General features: G+C 35.8%; 1 protein-coding gene across 1 annotated transcript; it reads right to left on the minus strand.

The window, feature by feature from the left end:
- Positions 1–11,703: 11,703 nt before the first annotated feature.
- Positions 11,704–12,355, minus strand: LOC138878718 (uncharacterized). Its single transcript, XM_070158408.1, has 2 exons — positions 12,023–12,355; positions 11,704–11,790 (listed from the first exon to the last, which is right to left on the minus strand). Exons 1-2 carry the CDS (start codon positions 12,353–12,355, stop codon positions 11,704–11,706), a joined length of 420 nt encoding a protein of 139 aa, XP_070014509.1.
- Positions 12,356–17,213: the final 4,858 nt, after the last annotated feature.

Consider the following 17,213-nt stretch of genomic DNA (forward strand, 5'->3'; position numbering starts at 1 on the left):
GACTTCGAGGTACATCTGCCGTGTCTGCAGACCGAGAAGTCCCTTATATTCCTACTTTAGTATTTAGCCCTTCTGTACCTTCCTGTTCTCACTAGACATTCCGGAGTTAGAGTTATGTAGTATTGATCTTAGCTTGTGATTCATGGGTTTCCGGGTCTTGGATTTATGTTTGGTATTGAGAGTTAAACATGGTGTACGTCGAGCGGCACATTTAAACACTGTTACTACTTTATTTCTGTTTTAAATTGTTTACTTCCGCAAATATTGATTTTTCTTCTGCAAATTAGGCTTACCTAGTCATAGAGACTAGGTGCCGTCACAATGGTTCACGGAGGGCGAACCAGGGTCGTGACAAAATTTCAGGTCATTCGGACCTGGTTTGGTTGGGTTTTTGATCGAAAACGTAATTTGAAAGATTTTAGAAAGTTTGGCTTGAATCCGATGTGTTTTGGGTGATTTAATGTTGTTTGAGGTATTTTGATGATTAGAACAAGTTTGAATAAGATATTGGGATATGTTTGTGCTTTTACTTGAGGTCCCGGGGGCCTCGGGGTGATTTCAGATGGTTAACGAAGAAGTTGGATTTTTGTTGCAGCTGCTGAATTTGTTGCTTCTGATATTTTCACACCTACGGATTGGGGACCCCAGGTGCGGCGCCGCATGTGCGAGAGAGTGGCCGCAGAAGCAGATTATGGGAATTTGTCAGGTACCGCAAAAGCGGCTAGAAGGACCGCAATTGCGGAGCCGCAGATGCGGAAGGATGATCGCAGATGCGGATATGGACGGTTAAGCGATTTTCGCAAAAGCAGAATAATAACCGCAAATGCGGTACCGCAGAAGTAGCTATTGTGCCGCAGATGCGGAACAACTGGGCAGAACATATAAGTTATTTCATTTCGCGAATTTGAGCTATTTCACCATTTTTTACTTCAGCCTTGGAGCTTTTTGGGCGATTTGAGAGAGGGATTTCAAGAGAACTTCATTGAGGTAAGGAATTTGGACCTAAAACCCGTTCCTATGCTATTATTTCATGAATTAGAGCTAGAAATTATAGGAATCAAAGGTTGAAATTGGGGAAAACTAGAGCTTGGAAAATTGGACTTGATTGGGGATTTGAAGGACCATATGGGGTCGGATTTGAGAACTTTTGATATGTATGAACTCGTGGGAAGGTAAGGAATCTATTGATGTAAAAATTTTGAATTTCGAGACGTGGGCCCAGAGGTCAGATTTTGGTAATTTCAGGATTTGTGTCCTTTATTGATTGTTTTCGCTTGGGTTTCGTTCCTTTAGCATATTTTGACGTCCTCGTTCTAATTTTGGATAGATTCGACGTGAGTGGAGGCCGATTCGAGGGGCAAAGGCGTCGCAAGCTAGAGATTTAGCCGGTTTGAGGTGAGTAATGATTGTAAATGATGTTCTGAAGGTTTGAAAACCCGGATTACACATCGTAGTGCTATATTGAGTTGAGGCACACGCTTGATGACGAGCGTGGGGTCGTGCACTATTGGGAATTGTGACTTGCTCCCTCACGATTGATGATTTTATCGCGTATTTGATTGAAAACTATTTTGCTATCATCATTATTTGGGCTGAATGCCATATTTGGGCGTAGCGCCAACTATTTAAACCCTTCGTGGATTTTTATTGATATTTCCTCACTGTTTTGACTTTATACTTGAACTCAGTCATGTTATTTTCCACTATTTTACTACTCAGCCATGTTTACTCAGTTTTAATACTTAAATAACATTTTAAATGATGTTTAGGCTGAGAAACACTGTTTTACTATTGCCCGAGAGGTTTGTGAGGATTTTTGACTGAGTAAGGCCAAGGACCCATGTTGTGAGGAAACACTGATACTTATTTGAGGCCTAGGGCCTGAGATATTTACGCCACGAAGTGGCTTGATTGATATGACGCCGAGGGCCTAGTTTGATGCCACGAGATGGCTTGTTATTGCGCTTGGGCCGTAAGGGGCCCCTCCAGGAGTCTGCATACCCCCAGTGAGCGCGAGTACCCATTGTGATGTGAGATTGAGCCCGAGGGGCTGGTACTGTTCTGCCCGAGGGGCAAACTTCTATTTCTTTACTTTCCTTAACTGCTTGTCAAATTACCTGTTTACTTGTTGAAAAAGGATTTTACTAAAATTTTCACTGGTTTACTGCTTTAAAAATGGTTTTACTGCTTCGTTATAGAATGCTTTATGCATTACATGTTTTCTTACTTTCAGTCGTTATTTACATTTGTTACTCACTAGTTGGAGTACTCACTTTACTCTCTGCACCCTGTGTGCAGATTCAGGCGTAGCTGGTCCCGCTCCCGAGTGCTGATTCATTCCAGCTTCAAGCGGATCTCGAGGAGTCTTTAGGTAGCTGTTGGCGTTCGCAGCCCGGAGCTCCTCCCTATCTCTTTTCCTTTATGTCCTTAGTTCAGTATTTACATTTTGTAGTTATATTTGAGGATTCCATGTTGTTAGATGCTCGTGACTTGTGATACCCCGGTTAGGGCTGTGTTGGGTTATACTTCCGCACTTTATTGATATTAACCGCTACTTAGTATTGCTAAATCATGTTTTAGACTGCTTTTATATTGTTTAACTGTTTAAAAAGTGAATTGAATTTCATTTGCTGACCTTGTCTTCATGAGATGCGCCATCACGACCGGATTTGAATCTAGGATCGTGACAACAACAATCAACCGATACTCTTGAGTAACATCTTTCACAACTTTCATCTACCCTCGTTCATTTGCTTCACCTATAGAATCATTAAAAAAAGAAAATCAATCTTTGTCAGATTTGGAATTACATAGAATTAATTATAAAAAGACAAAATAAAGTAAGCTGAAAGCTAAGATATAAAATAGTGAGGTCCTAGATAAGCATTGCTGTTGTGGCGTAGGGAATAGTTTAAGTACTCAACCAGGCATTATATTTTTTATGCAACAAAAGAATTCATTATGCAAATTGTGCTAAAGTTTTCTTCTCTAATTGTTACTTGGAATGATGGACAGAGGTATAAAACCACCATAGCATAAGTCATATACCATAGAATGATTTGCTACAACAAGATGATGGTGAATTTCTACACGCACAGAAGGCCACATAATTTGACAGTTTTTTCTACAACAAGATGATGGTGAATTTCTACACGCATAGAAGGCCACATAATTTGACAGCTTTTTCTAACGTATGGTCCAACCCATAAATATTTAAACTGCTATACTGATAAATGGAGCTAAGTCACTACAAAAAAAAAAAAATCGGAATTAGCTACGAACGTCATCGCTATTTTGTCGTTAAAATGCTCGTAGCTAACAGAATTTCTTGATAATCCGTTGCTAATCTGTCGCTAAATAAGATTAGCAACAAATTTTTCAATTTAGCTACAGAATTTGTCCGTCGCTAAAACCTAATTTTTTAGTAGTGAGTTCAAAGTTTTTCATCTGAAAAAGTACTAACAAGAAGCTCAATTTTCTCAATATAATTTATTGTTTGCTCGAAGCATAATGATCTAAATGTTGAAGTACAGGCTACTAACAATCCAAACTAACATTTTGACATAGTTGAATGCCCAGTCAAAAGAAGGGTAAAGATAAAATTAGAAACTAAAAACTATAGTTGTGACATCAAGAAAAAGACTACAAAATGAACTGTAGGATTCAGCACAACAAGAATAAAGGATTATGCAAAAATATTATGATTCAAGAGCATGTTAACTGCATTGTACGTCCTCATCACAAGTACCAACTATGATAAAGAAGAATCTCAAGAAATTTAGACAAAGTCCAAACAGATATGAACTTTGTATTATCTTAGATTGGAAGAAAACTTGTGGTAGTACAAGGAATGTAACAATATAACTAAATACATCAAGATGTCAAAGCAAGATAATAATTTAGCTAATTTTACCACTTTCATAGATGTTTGAAGCCTTAACAGTTACCTTCAACAATGATTACTACCTCAGTCTTAATTTCTAGTCACAACAGATTGACACCATGTAATCAATACTAGAAATTTATTGAAGGAAAGAGCCAAAAATATGATTACCGTTTGATTATTATACACTAAGCATTACAAGGTATACAATCTTCAAGTGTATATATACACAATCAAGCTAATACAACAACAACAACCCAGTATAATCCCACTTAGTGGAGTCTGGGGAGGGTAGTGTGTACGCAGACTTTACCCCTACTCTGGGGTAGAGAGGTTGTTTCCAAATAAACCCCGAACATCCTTCCCTCCAAGCTAATACATGATATTTAAAAAGAAAAACTTTAAACTTTAATGCTTAAGAGAAACAAAGGAACTAAAGAAAAAAAATGTTTCAACAACTGTTAGATCAAAGCAACATATTTATTGATACACAATGAGGTCCTCAGATGTAAATACTTTAACACACACTGATGTAACTCTGTATACTCCATAAATAGACATATATATTTTTCTATTATGTAAAGTAATTTTATTTTGTGTCTCCTTTTGGTTAAATAAATTACTATCTTTTCAAGAAAAAGAAAAACAGGAATAAATGTAATCCTACTCAACCGTTCTTCTTCTCCAAATTATTTCACTATATCCAAGAGATGAAGAAGAAATATATACAAAATTATAAATTAACATGCAAAGGCAAGTTGAGGGAGAGTAGATCAAAAAACAGAAGTAAGCATTATTTTTGTGTAAGCATTTTATAATGTGATATGTTTTAATCTGTCCAAGTTTGATCTAATTTACTCTTTTCCTACCATTTTATGGTTGTGCCACCAATGCTTGCTTACTCCTTTTAATATTGCAATTTCATTTAGTTATATTGTCTAATCTTTAACAACAACAATAGGGATTCAACAAAAATGCAGCATTTTCTAGCAAAATCACTTTTATTAATGTACTGACGAACAAACTAGGATGTTTTCACGGGTCATGTGAATCAACAAATCAAAATGTAAACAAAACTATCCTTGTAAATTTAACAACAACAACAACAAACCTAATGTAATCTCATAAGTGAAGTACGGAGAGGGTAGTGCAGACCTTAAGAGGTCGTTTGATTGAGAAACAAGTTATCCCGGGATTAGTTATCTCACCCTCCCATAGGGATAAAAAAAAATACTACAAAAGAACTTCTGACTACTAAGATGTTTCAGTTCGCCAGGTTGTCTCTTGCATGCTCATGGATTCAGCAGCAGTTCGAAAGGTTGCCCTATTCGGGAATCTCCGGATCTATGCTTATTTTCAACTCCCCGAAGTATTTCGTTGATTACTACGCCCTTCCGCGTCTCTGGGTGCCTAGATATCCACCATAAGTCTTTCCTCATTTGAACCTCGCCCTTCACTTTTAAGGCTATGTCATCCTAATTAAGCTGTTGCTAAATGGATGGATCTTATACAATCGTGGAATAACTAATCTCGGAGTTAGTTATACCGTGATTTTATCCCAACCAAACGAGCCCTAAAAAGGTAAAAAAGTTGTTTCTGATAGACTCTCGATTCAGGGAAAGATGAAAAAAGAAGCAGTAGCAACAAGCAATAACAACCATAAAACTATCCTTGTAATTATTGTAATATTTTTGGCATATCCCTTCTTTCTTTCTTTCTTTCTTTATTTCTTTTTTTTTCTTTTCTTTTCTTTTTTTGTTTGAGGGGGAAGGGAAGCTAGAGAGAAAGACATGTCAAGGAGAAGGAGACAAAGAATACACAGAGCAAATTGGGAGGTGTGAGAGCTGCAGCTTACAACATTGAAATATCAAAAAATGAGTAGACAGAAAAGGACTATCAGAAAGAGGTTTATAGCAACATATACCACAAAAGAACAAAGCTAAAAAGAGTGATTCAAGGAAGTATGTAACTACTAAAATCCAATTGCCTTTCTGTCCCTTTTTTTGTTTTTGTTATTGTGTTTATGTTCTCTTATTTCAGATCAAATATGCACGCCTGTGAACAAGAAAGAATGCGAGTTAAAAAAGATAGCAAAAGAGAGACATGTCTTGTCATTGCTATCAACTAAGTACGGTTCTATGTGTATTTGGCATTTTATATCGAAAGGAGTAAAGGGAATGAAACGAAAAAAGAACAAAGAATAATTGTGGACACTACTATTTTTGTTCAATAGTTTACATTATTGAGATGTAGTGATGTAATTGTTGCGGAAGTCAAATGTATATAGTGTGAATGAGTCATAATTACTATATCAAAAATTATGATAGCCACTAAATAATAAATAAGACAACAATATAACAATAAAAGGAACACCAGAATTTACGAGGTTAGGCCAATTTTTCCTACTTCCTCAGACACAACCAATATTTTATTTCACTCCAAAAATACTAAAGAGAGAAGATACAAATATCTTAAGAAAATAAGAAGGCAAATGAGAGTTGTGTTTTAAATCCTAAACATTAGGCCTTCTTTTATAGGGAAAAAATCCCAACCAAATATGTCACCCACCGATGTGGGACTTTTGACATTTTCAACAAATCTCCACCTTGGTAAAATTCTACATCTTCAATTTTCTCTCAATAACAAATTTTGGTTGTGTCTTCATCTTCAATCTTCAGTGTTCAACAATGTTGATCAAATCCAAACAATGTTGAAACTTGACCGCAGTCACCACCTTTGTCAGCATATCAACAGGATTCTCCGTAGTATGAATTTTCTTTACCGTAACTCCACCTTCTTCTATGATTTCTCGTACGAAATGATACCGAACATCAATGTGTTTAGTCCTTGCATGATAAACTTGGTTCTTCGCTAATTGAATAGCACTTTGACTATCACAAAAAATTATGATACTTTTGTGTCCAATACCAAGCTCTTTTAGCAGCCCCTGAAGCCAAATTGTCTCTTTCACAGCCTCTGTAATAGCCATGTACTCTGCCTCTGTTGTAGACAAAGCAACTGTTGACTGCAAAGTAGACTTTCAACTAACTGGGGTCTTTGCAAATACATAACCAGTAGTTGATCTTCGTTTGTCCAGATCACCCGCAAAATCTGAGACACAATATCCAACGACAGATTGATTGCCTTCCTGCTCAAAAACTAACCCAAAATCTACAGAATATGAATATACCGTAGAATCCACTTCACAGCTTGCCAATGCTCCTTTCTTGGATTATGCATATATCTGCTAATAATTCCAACAGCTTGTGAAATGTCAAGTCTCGTACAGACTATTGCATACATCAAGCTACCAACAATATTTGTGTATGGTACCCTTGACATATACTCTTGTTCAGCTTCATCTTTTGGCGACATAGTAGTACTAGGCTTAAAATGGGGAGCAAGTGGAGTACTAACTGGCTTAGTCTTCTCATCTATGCCAAAACGTTGTAGTACTCTCTTCAAATATTCTTTTTGAGATAAACAGAGTTTCTTTGAACGTCTATCTCTTATTATCTCCATGCCAAGAATTTTCTTTGCCTCACCCAGATCCTTCGTCTCGAACTCCTTCTTCAGCTGAATCTTCAACTTATCAATTTCTTCCGAATTCTTGGAAGCTATCAACATATATGATAAGATATACAAAGGATAAGATATACAAAAGAACCATCTTCAAGCTTGCGCAAATACACAAAATGATTGTATTTGCTTCTCTTGTACCATTGCCGCAACATAAACTTGTCAAATCGCTTGTACCATTGTCTAGAAGATTGTTTCAATCCGTACAATGATTTATCAAGTTTGCATACCATATTTTATTTTCCAGCAACTTTGAATCCTTCTGGCTGAGTCATGAAGATTTCCTCCTCCAAGTTTCCATGTAAAAACGCAGTTTTTACATCCATCTGAACTAGTTCCAAATCCAACTGTGCTACCAAATCCAACATAATTCTAAAGGAGGAATGTTTTACAGCTGGATAAAACACTTCATTGTAATCAATTACCTCCTTTTGAGCATATCATTTGGCCACCAATTTTGCTTTGTAGCGAACATCTTCTTGGCTAGAAAATCCTTCTTTCTTTGCAAATACCTATTTGCACCCAATTGCTTTCTTTCCCTTCGGGAGATTGGCCAATCTCCATGTATGATTCTGATAAAGGGACTGTATTTCATCAATCATGGCAATCATCTACTTATATTCTTCTAAACTTTGGACTACGTCTTTATAAGTGGTAGGAACATCATCAGCTACAATTGAGGCGGCACAAGCAACCGTCTCTATAAGACGAACATGTTTTGTTATTCTCCTTTTTGGCCTGCTAGTTGCAATTGATTCAAGTTGTTGTTGAGGTTCCTGAGTTGGAAGCTCCCTCTCTACTGGCTCTTCTTCCAGAGGATAATCTTCATTTGTTTCCTCTTCTTCTTCTTGTGTAGGAAAAATAAATTTTCCCTCAAACTCCACCTGCTTAGAAGCACCCTCATTTTGTTTGGTATCTTCTGTTACCTTATTTACTATAGCAGATTCATCAAAGGTAATATCCCTGCTGAATATTACTTTCTTTGTCATATGACACCATAAGTGATATCATTTGACTCCAGAAGTAATCTCCATAAAAATAGCCTTCTTTGCCCTTGGATCCAATTTTGACTCTGTCACATGATAATATACAGTTGAGCCAAACACGTGCAAATAGTCATAATCTACAGCAGGCTTTCCATACCATTTTTTAAATGGTGTCTTGCCATCAATAGCAGAAGATGGTAAGCGATTAATGAGGTGGCATACATATGTAACTGCCTCAGCCCAAAATTCTTTGTCCAAGCCAGCATTGGACAACATACACCGTACTTCTCCAGCAAGGTCAGATTCACACGTTCTGCCACTCCATTCTGTTGTGGTGTATGTCTGACAGTGAAGTGTCGGACGATGCCATCATTTTCACAGGCCTTATTAAAATGATCATTTTTGTATTCACCTCTATTGTCCGTGCGAATACACTTGATCCTCCTGCCTGTTTGATTCTCCACCATCATCTTCCATTTGATAGAAATTCCTAACACTTCATCTTTGCTCTTCATTGTATACACCCACACTCTTGGGGAAAAATCATCAATAAAGGTTACAAAATAGTGCTTCCCATCCAATGAAGGTGTTTTGGAAGGACCCCAAATATCAGAGTGTACATAATCCAAAATGTCTTTAGTATTATGGATCGCTGTACCAAATTTAACCCTTGTCTGTTTCCCTTTGACACAATGCTCGTAAAACTCCAAGTTGCAAGCCTTTACTCCTTTTAACAGTCCTTGATATGATAATGTTTTCAAGGATTTTCCTCCAGCATGTCCCAAGCGCATGTGCCATAGCCTGGTTGCTTCTGCCTCTTTTTCGTCACTGGATGTTACTATCGCTGTCCCAATAACTATACTACCGCGATAACGGTACATGTTATTATTCTTCCGATTGGCCTTCATTACCACTAGTGCACTATATCATACTCTCATCACTCCATTTTTTGCAATGATTTTGAACCCTTTTGATTCTAGGGCTCCCACAAAGATGAGATTTTTCTTCAAACCCGGTACATATCGAACATCTGTTAATGTTCTGATCATTCCATCATGGTTCCTTAATCGTATTGAACCAATGACATATGAGGTAAGAGGGCTTTTATCCACTGTGTGGACGACTCCATATTCTCCTTCATGAAAATCCACGAACCAGTCCTTGTTGGGACACATATGATAGCTACAAGCCGAGTCCATCAACCATATGTCTGATGATATTGATGGCTCTATTGTAACTAATAAGAAGTCTGAATCATCACCATCATCTATATTTGAATCCATAATGGCATTTCCATTGTTATGTTTGGCCTTATTCTTCAACTTCAGACAGTCTTTCTTCCAGTGCCCTTTTTCTCGACAAAAGGCACATTCATCTTTGCTGGGTCTAGATCTTGACTTGGATCTTCCCTTCTTTGTCCTCGTTTGATTTTGAGGATGACCCCTCACAACCAGTGGTTCTCCTTCTCCGCCCTTCTATTTTCTCCATTTCTTTGTTCATAGCTGTACAAAGCCGAACAAACTTCTTTGAGAGAAATTTCGTTATTCCTATGGAGTAGAGTAGTTTCAAGGTGCTCGTACTCATCAGGAAGTGACCCCAACAACATTAAGGCCAAGTCACCATCATCAAAAGTTGCATCCATATTTTGCAAATCTGTGACCAACTTATTGAAACTGGTGATATGTTCATTCATCGTGGTACCAGGAACATAGGTGAAGCGAAACAGTCTCTTCTTCATGTACAATTTATTTTGACTATTTTTCTTCAAAAATTTATCCTACAATGCTTTCCATAATTTACTTGTAGAAGTTTCCTTTGTGTAAGGGTATTTCTGCTCTCTAGTAAGGTAGGATCGAATGGTACCGCAAGCAACACAGTTGATAATTCTCTAATCTTTTTCTCTAATAACATCTGGTCTTTTTTCTTCAATGGCAAGATCTAGCCCTTGTTGAAAAGGGACATCTAGAACCTTGACTTGCCACATCCCAAAATGTTATGGCCCGTCAAAAATTTCTACCGCAAATTTCGCATTTGACACAATTCTTGTCATAAGCGAAGATGCCAATGATAACGTAATGTTGACACTTGATGTAGATTCTTCTTGTTTATTGTCTCCCATCTTTAACACAAATATTATTTAATAGCTGACAACACAAATCAAGATTATTTCCTTTCTGATGTGGAAGATCAAACTAAACTACAACCACAGAGCATACTCAGACAGAACCTTGACTCAGTTACCAAGATAAATCTTTTCTGATGTGGAAGATCAGACTATGATGCAACCACATAACATACTTAGACAGAACCTGTCTCTGATACTTTATTGCGGAAACCAAATGTATATAGTGTGAATGAGTCACAACTATTATACCAAAAATTATGGCATCCACTAAATAATAAATAAGACAATAATACAACAATAAAAGGAACACCAGAATTTACGAGGTTCGGCCAATTTTGCCTATTTCCTCGGACACAACTAATATTTTATTCCACTCCAAAAATACAAGTGAAATAATACTAAAGAGAGAAGATACAAATGTCTTAAGAAGATAAGAAGGCAAATGAGAGGTGTATTTTAAATCCGAAAACATTAGGCCTTCTTTTATAGGGAAAAAATCCCAACCAAATATGTCACCCACCAATGTGGGACTTTTGACATTTTCAACAGTAACATTCCAGCCAACTAGTGATAATGTTCATTTTGGGCCTAGGCTCGTACAATTTTTAAATGTGTCATTAGGGTCCTTGTTTACTTACATACCCAACAACTCTTTTGTGTTTTGTCGATGTAGAATTTGTCTTGGGTTTCACATACATCCCCCCCCCCAGGGACTCAGCGTCCTCGCTGAGGTTTGCCCTACCATCGTTCAAGGTTGCACGCGGAGTGGCTCTAATACCATATGTAACAGTCCAGCCCACTAGTGATATTATACGCTTTGGGCGTAGGTCTGCACGACTTTAAAATACGTTACTAGCATCTAAGGCATGTTTACTTGTATACCTAATATTTCTCTCGTATTTTATTGATGCGGGATTCGCCTAAGAAATCACTAAGTGAAATACCATCTTTAATAGGAGTACTAGTTTTTATCCAAAAATAAGACCTTTAAAAGTAATATTTAGATGAATAGAGTAATATATTAATAGCTTAAAGCAGTCTTTATAAGATGTATGAAGTTACAACAACAACAACCCAGTGAGATCCCACATGTAGGGTCTGGGGAGGGTAGTGTGTACGCAGACTTACCCCTACTCTGGAGGAGTAGAGAGGCGGTTTCCGGTAGACCCTCGACACAAGAAGGAAAGAGACAATGTATCAGTAGCAGCAAAGGAATCCTAACAGATAACACCAGCAACACAATAACCAGAAAATATAGAGCAAAGTATTAACACTAAGCATCAATAAAGGCACAATACTACATACGCAATGGAATAATATGTACATACAGGGCCGCTAAACATACTATAGCCTAACTTTCAACCCTAAAGAAGTATTAAGAACACAACTGGAGCCCCTAGAAGCCTAAAACAAGACACTATCACACTAGCCTCCTGTCTCCTAACCTACAACCCTAGTGCTCGATCTCCACAACTTCCTATCAAGGGCCATATCCTCGAAAATTTGCATCTGCACCATGTCCTGCCTGATCACCTCTCCCCAATATTTCTTAGGCCGCCATCTATCTCTCTTCATACCCGTCAAAGCCAGCCGTTCACACCTCCTCACTGGTGCATCCAGGCTTCCCCTCTTCATGTGCCCAAACCATCTAAGCCTAGCTTCCTGCATCTTGTCTTTCATGGGAGCCACGCCCACCTTCCGCCGAATATCGTCATTCCTAATCTTATCTAGCTTAGTGTGTCCGCACATCCATCTCAGCATCCTCATCTCTGCAACTTTCATCTTCTGGATATGAGAATTCTTTACTGGCCAGCACTCTACGCCATACAACATGAACAGCCTAACCACCGTTCTATAGAACTTTTCTTTTAAGTTCCGGAGGCACCTTCCTGTCACACAGAATACCAGACGCTAGCCTCCATTTCATCCACCCCACTCCTACACGGTGTGTGACATCCTCGTCAATATCTCCATCCCCCTGTATAATCGACCCCAGGTACTTGAAGCTCTCTTTCTTGGGGATGACTTGTGAGTCAAGCCTCACGTCCACGTCCGCTTCACCCGGCAAGCTGTTGAACTTGAACTCCACGTATTCAGTCTTAGTCCTGCTCAGCTTGAAACCTTTAGACCCAAGGGTCTGTCTCCAAACCTCTAACCTCTCGTTAACACCGCCTCGCGTATAAGATGTATGAAGTTATGAAAAGTTTTTTCCTTTCCTCCAAATCTGACATTAAGATAATTTTTTTTGGGAAACTGATATTGTATAACCGCTCTAAAAGTAATAGCGAATATATATATATATATATATATTCTATATGTTATATTCAAAAATTATACAAATTTTATACACTTTTCCAGCTATCAAATATAAATAATTTCTGGCGTAGGCTAAAAGTGATAATACCCTTTTTTTGGTCCAAAAGACCTTTAAGATAATATTATCAATTTCTAAATATGTTTCAAATATATCTAAACCTTTTTCAATGACATTTAGAAAGTATATACTCTACCCTTTTAATTAATGTGGTGGTGTGTGAACTTGCACAGGGTTTAAACAGGAAAAACTTTTAAAACTTGTGATAAAAAACATGTCTAGGCCATTTACATAGCGATAAAAATATGTCATTAAGGTTAAAATAAAAAGATTAAAATTAAATTATTCGTAAAATATATAAATATGACATTATTTATAACACATTAATGAGTTATGTTGAGCCAAATCGGATAATATGTGGAACGAGTTTGGGACATGACAAGCTGAAGAAGAAAGGGAGCTACCACCAAAAGATATGATGAAGCGGATGGGGTTTCTCTTCCCTTAATTAGAGGTGTCTGGTTCGAGCTTTTGGTAGGAAAAGTCCTTGGTAGGAAGCGTTTCCCTTTGAATGGGACCCACAGCACGAATCCGGATATCATCGGGCTCCAATCAGTGGTGAAGGCGCATGATCATAAGGGTGATCAACTGACGACCCTTCGTCGAAAAATTATAGTGTGTACATAGGTAAAACATTACGTTTTAGAGATATATGTAATACATATTGAACACCTTTTGTCGGATTTTTTTTTTTACTTTTTTTAAATTTGAACACCTTTGTAAAAAATTTTAGCTTCGTCACTGACTTTAATGCGAGTACCGAATACCGGGTGGGAAACCAAAAAAATAAAAATAAAAATATAAAGGGAGCTAGGTGTATGGCTAGAGAAAGTAAAGCTTTTTGAATAGGGAGAGAATACCATGCGCTAGTGAAGACATATATGGAAAGAACATTTGAGTAAAAAGAGAGAGAGCTTTAATTGTCAGAGCATATGACCAAATAGACTGGCAAATTAGAATAGTTTAGAGGAAGACAAATTGAAGTCCAGCCATTGGAGAAAGCTTGATTGCTCTCGTGATGACTATACTGCAAAATCTAATGCTGAATTTCTCTGACTCTTATCTGGTTTTTAATCAGACTGACTGATTTGCCCTATTTGACATGCATCCATCAGTTATTTCAAATTCCATGCTTGTCCACTATTCTCTACTTCCCTTCTCAACTCCTATTCCTACACGGAACAAGGCATATCGGTGCACGGAGCGTTTCGCGTTTACACATGATCTTGGGAATTGGACTGCACCTTAAGGGGTGTGATGTAGGTAGCGTGTTATGATGCAAATATTAGTGGCTGATTCTACAGCTTGAACCAGTGACCTATACGCCACACAGAGAGAATTTTAGGGCTCGTTTGGTACGAGAGATAAGCAATAACTAATTTCGAAATTAGTTATCACGGGGATTCTAGTATTGTTCTTTTTATCCCTATAAGAGAGTGAGATATCTAGTCCCGGAATAATTAATCGTGGAATAACTTATTATTCTAAGATTCCCCCTCCGGGTAACACATAATAAGGGATTCAATTAAATCCAATGGTCAAAAAAATTATAGGGTAGAAATAATGATAAAAACAAATTTTGTGCCTTTAAAATAAGCGAAAGATTCTCGTGCAGTAACAAAGGTGGTTTAAACATTAATTTCGGACATGGTGTCTTACATTTTCTTTTCTTTAAATTACCTTGTTAAAACTCTTAACATCTCAACTGTTCCTACATCAAGTATAACTCGAGTTAAAATTAAATTCCCTCTGTCCAAATTTATATGAGAATTTTTTTTTAATTTGTTTCAAAAGAAGTGATATATTTTTATATTTTAAAATAATTTAACTTTAAGTTTCTTATTTTATTCTTAAATACGAAATGATCTATAACCACACATATGATCTATGTGTACCTTAAGGCATCTCCGACCTTCCCCATTTCTCCATAATGGAGTCATTTTTTGCCAAAACGCATCTACAATCCTCTCCCATTGTTGCCCCCAAAAATGGTGGATGAATAGTGTTACTCCAAGTATGGAATGACGTTATTCATCTCCTCCATTACTATTCATCCTTATTTTATTAGTATTTTTATTATTTATCTCTTTATATATACCTAATTATGTTTATGTAATATTTTTATACTATAATTTTACATCTTAACTTTGGAGTATAATTTTGATAAATTAATTTTCATGCATTTATTATTTTTATTTAAAATTGTAAGTTAATTTTATATTTATACCTAATAGTTTTGATTTTGCTTATTACATATATGTGATGAATATGTAAAAAAGAAAAAAAGATAGATTTTCTTTAATAGAAATAAAAAATAAAATTTAAATAAAAGATAATAATATAATATTAAAGAGAGAGAAGAATATAAAATGAAATATTCTTTTTTGGAGTAAAAAATAGAGTAATGATTGGAGTAACTTTACTCCATTTTGGAGGAGAAAATGGAGGCAAGGGTTGGAGATGGTCTTAACACTATCTCTTCTCAAGAAAGAATGGTCTATCGCTCGATCCAAAGTAGGTGAAAGTGAAAATCTTAGAAGGTTATAGTTCAAATTCCAGCAGAAACAAAAAAAACATGTGATTTAGGTAAAACAAATTTTCCGTACATGTATTGACGAGAGGTAGTAGATATTCAAAGCAAGTAATTGACCCCGACATCATGTTGTTATAAAATTTATATACTTTAAAAATAAAAAAATAAAATAAAAAAAGAGTGTCCTTCATGTCCTAATCTAACCTAACCTGCATCAGAAGAGTGTATCGTTACATGGCTTTTGTCATTCCTATCGGTCTTTTTCATCTGATTCCATGTTATAGGCAATGCCAGTGACTGTCTATTGGACTGTTTTTTTTCTTGGCTTGACATTCATCTTGTAGAAATTAAAACGTTTGGACATAAAAAAAAAATATGGTAATTGAAAAAAGAGTAGTGTTTAAAGTTAAATTAAAAAAGTATTTTTAAAAAACAGACAAAAAAAAAAAAGCAAAACATTTGTGTACAAAGGGGAAAAGTCCCCTACAATATAATATTCACTTGGAAAATAATTCCAAAAAAGAATAATAAGTTAATGAATTAGCATTGAAATACAACAACAACAACAATAAACTTAGTGTAATCGCCTAAATGCGATTTGGAAAATGTAGTATGTATGCAGACTTTAATTACTTCTATTTTGAGAAAGTAGAGAGTCTATTTTTAGTAGACACTCGGCTCAAAGAAAGATTAAAAAAAAGAAAGATACAGTAACAACAAGCAATACGCAATATGTTCCATTAATGACAAGCAATGACACCAGCATCCAATAAGAACATCAAAGCAAGAATTAGCACTGAAATCCTTCCATTAATTCTATACAATTCTTCTTCAAACAGGAACTCATCTTTATGAATTCTCAAAAGTCCCTTAAAGATGTTTTAAATATCTTGCATTTTTTTATCTGCAGATAAATATTTTTCTTGAAATTAGGAAATTACGCAATATGTTCAGTTTCATTCTAATATAGAAGTTTCTAACAGTCACAGAATCATTTCCCCACAAAATCATGTTGTTTTTGACAGGTTTTCTTTAGTATTTTATCTAAATATATTTTCTATTGGTAGGAACATGTGAGTAAATTTTTAATTTTTTTCTCTTATTAAAAGTTCCGTATAATGGTACTCCTCCTTTTTGGATTTTTCTTTGATGGATAAAGGGGGGAGATAGGATCATTTTGTTTTGGTTAAGTTATTGTCTATACTTACTTTTTCTTAGCTATCGTTTAGATATAGATTTGGTTGAAACTTGAAAAAAAGTTTTTAAAGTTGTTTTAAAAAATAATTTTGGAAGTAGAAATTATTTAATTTGAAACAAAGTTAAAGTTTTGAGAGTAAAAGAAATCTTTTTACCTATAAACTACCCTAAACCAGTTTTTAGGAACTATAAATTTTTTTCCAATTTTTTTTTTTTTAAGAAAACTAATCATTTTCTATACACAAAAAATATTTTAATTTTTTCTATTTTGAAAAAAAAAAACAGCCAAATTTATGGTTAGACGGGAGCTTAGGTTCATCACTACAACTGAGATCATTATCTCACTTTTTTCTTTTGCTATGAATTGTTAGCACAATACCCCATTTGTCCATTCTAACATCTTTATATATTTTATGATAATTTAATTTGAAGTTTTTATTTTACTCTTTTAGACAAATTTTTTTAGTCTCAAAAATGTCAAGATAGAATTAATACTACAAATTTTAAAATTATTTATTTCTTTCTTAAATTTTGTA

This window comes from Nicotiana sylvestris, chromosome 9, assembly GCF_000393655.2.
Source record: "Nicotiana sylvestris chromosome 9, ASM39365v2, whole genome shotgun sequence".
NCBI classification, from domain to species: domain Eukaryota; kingdom Viridiplantae; phylum Streptophyta; class Magnoliopsida; order Solanales; family Solanaceae; genus Nicotiana; species Nicotiana sylvestris.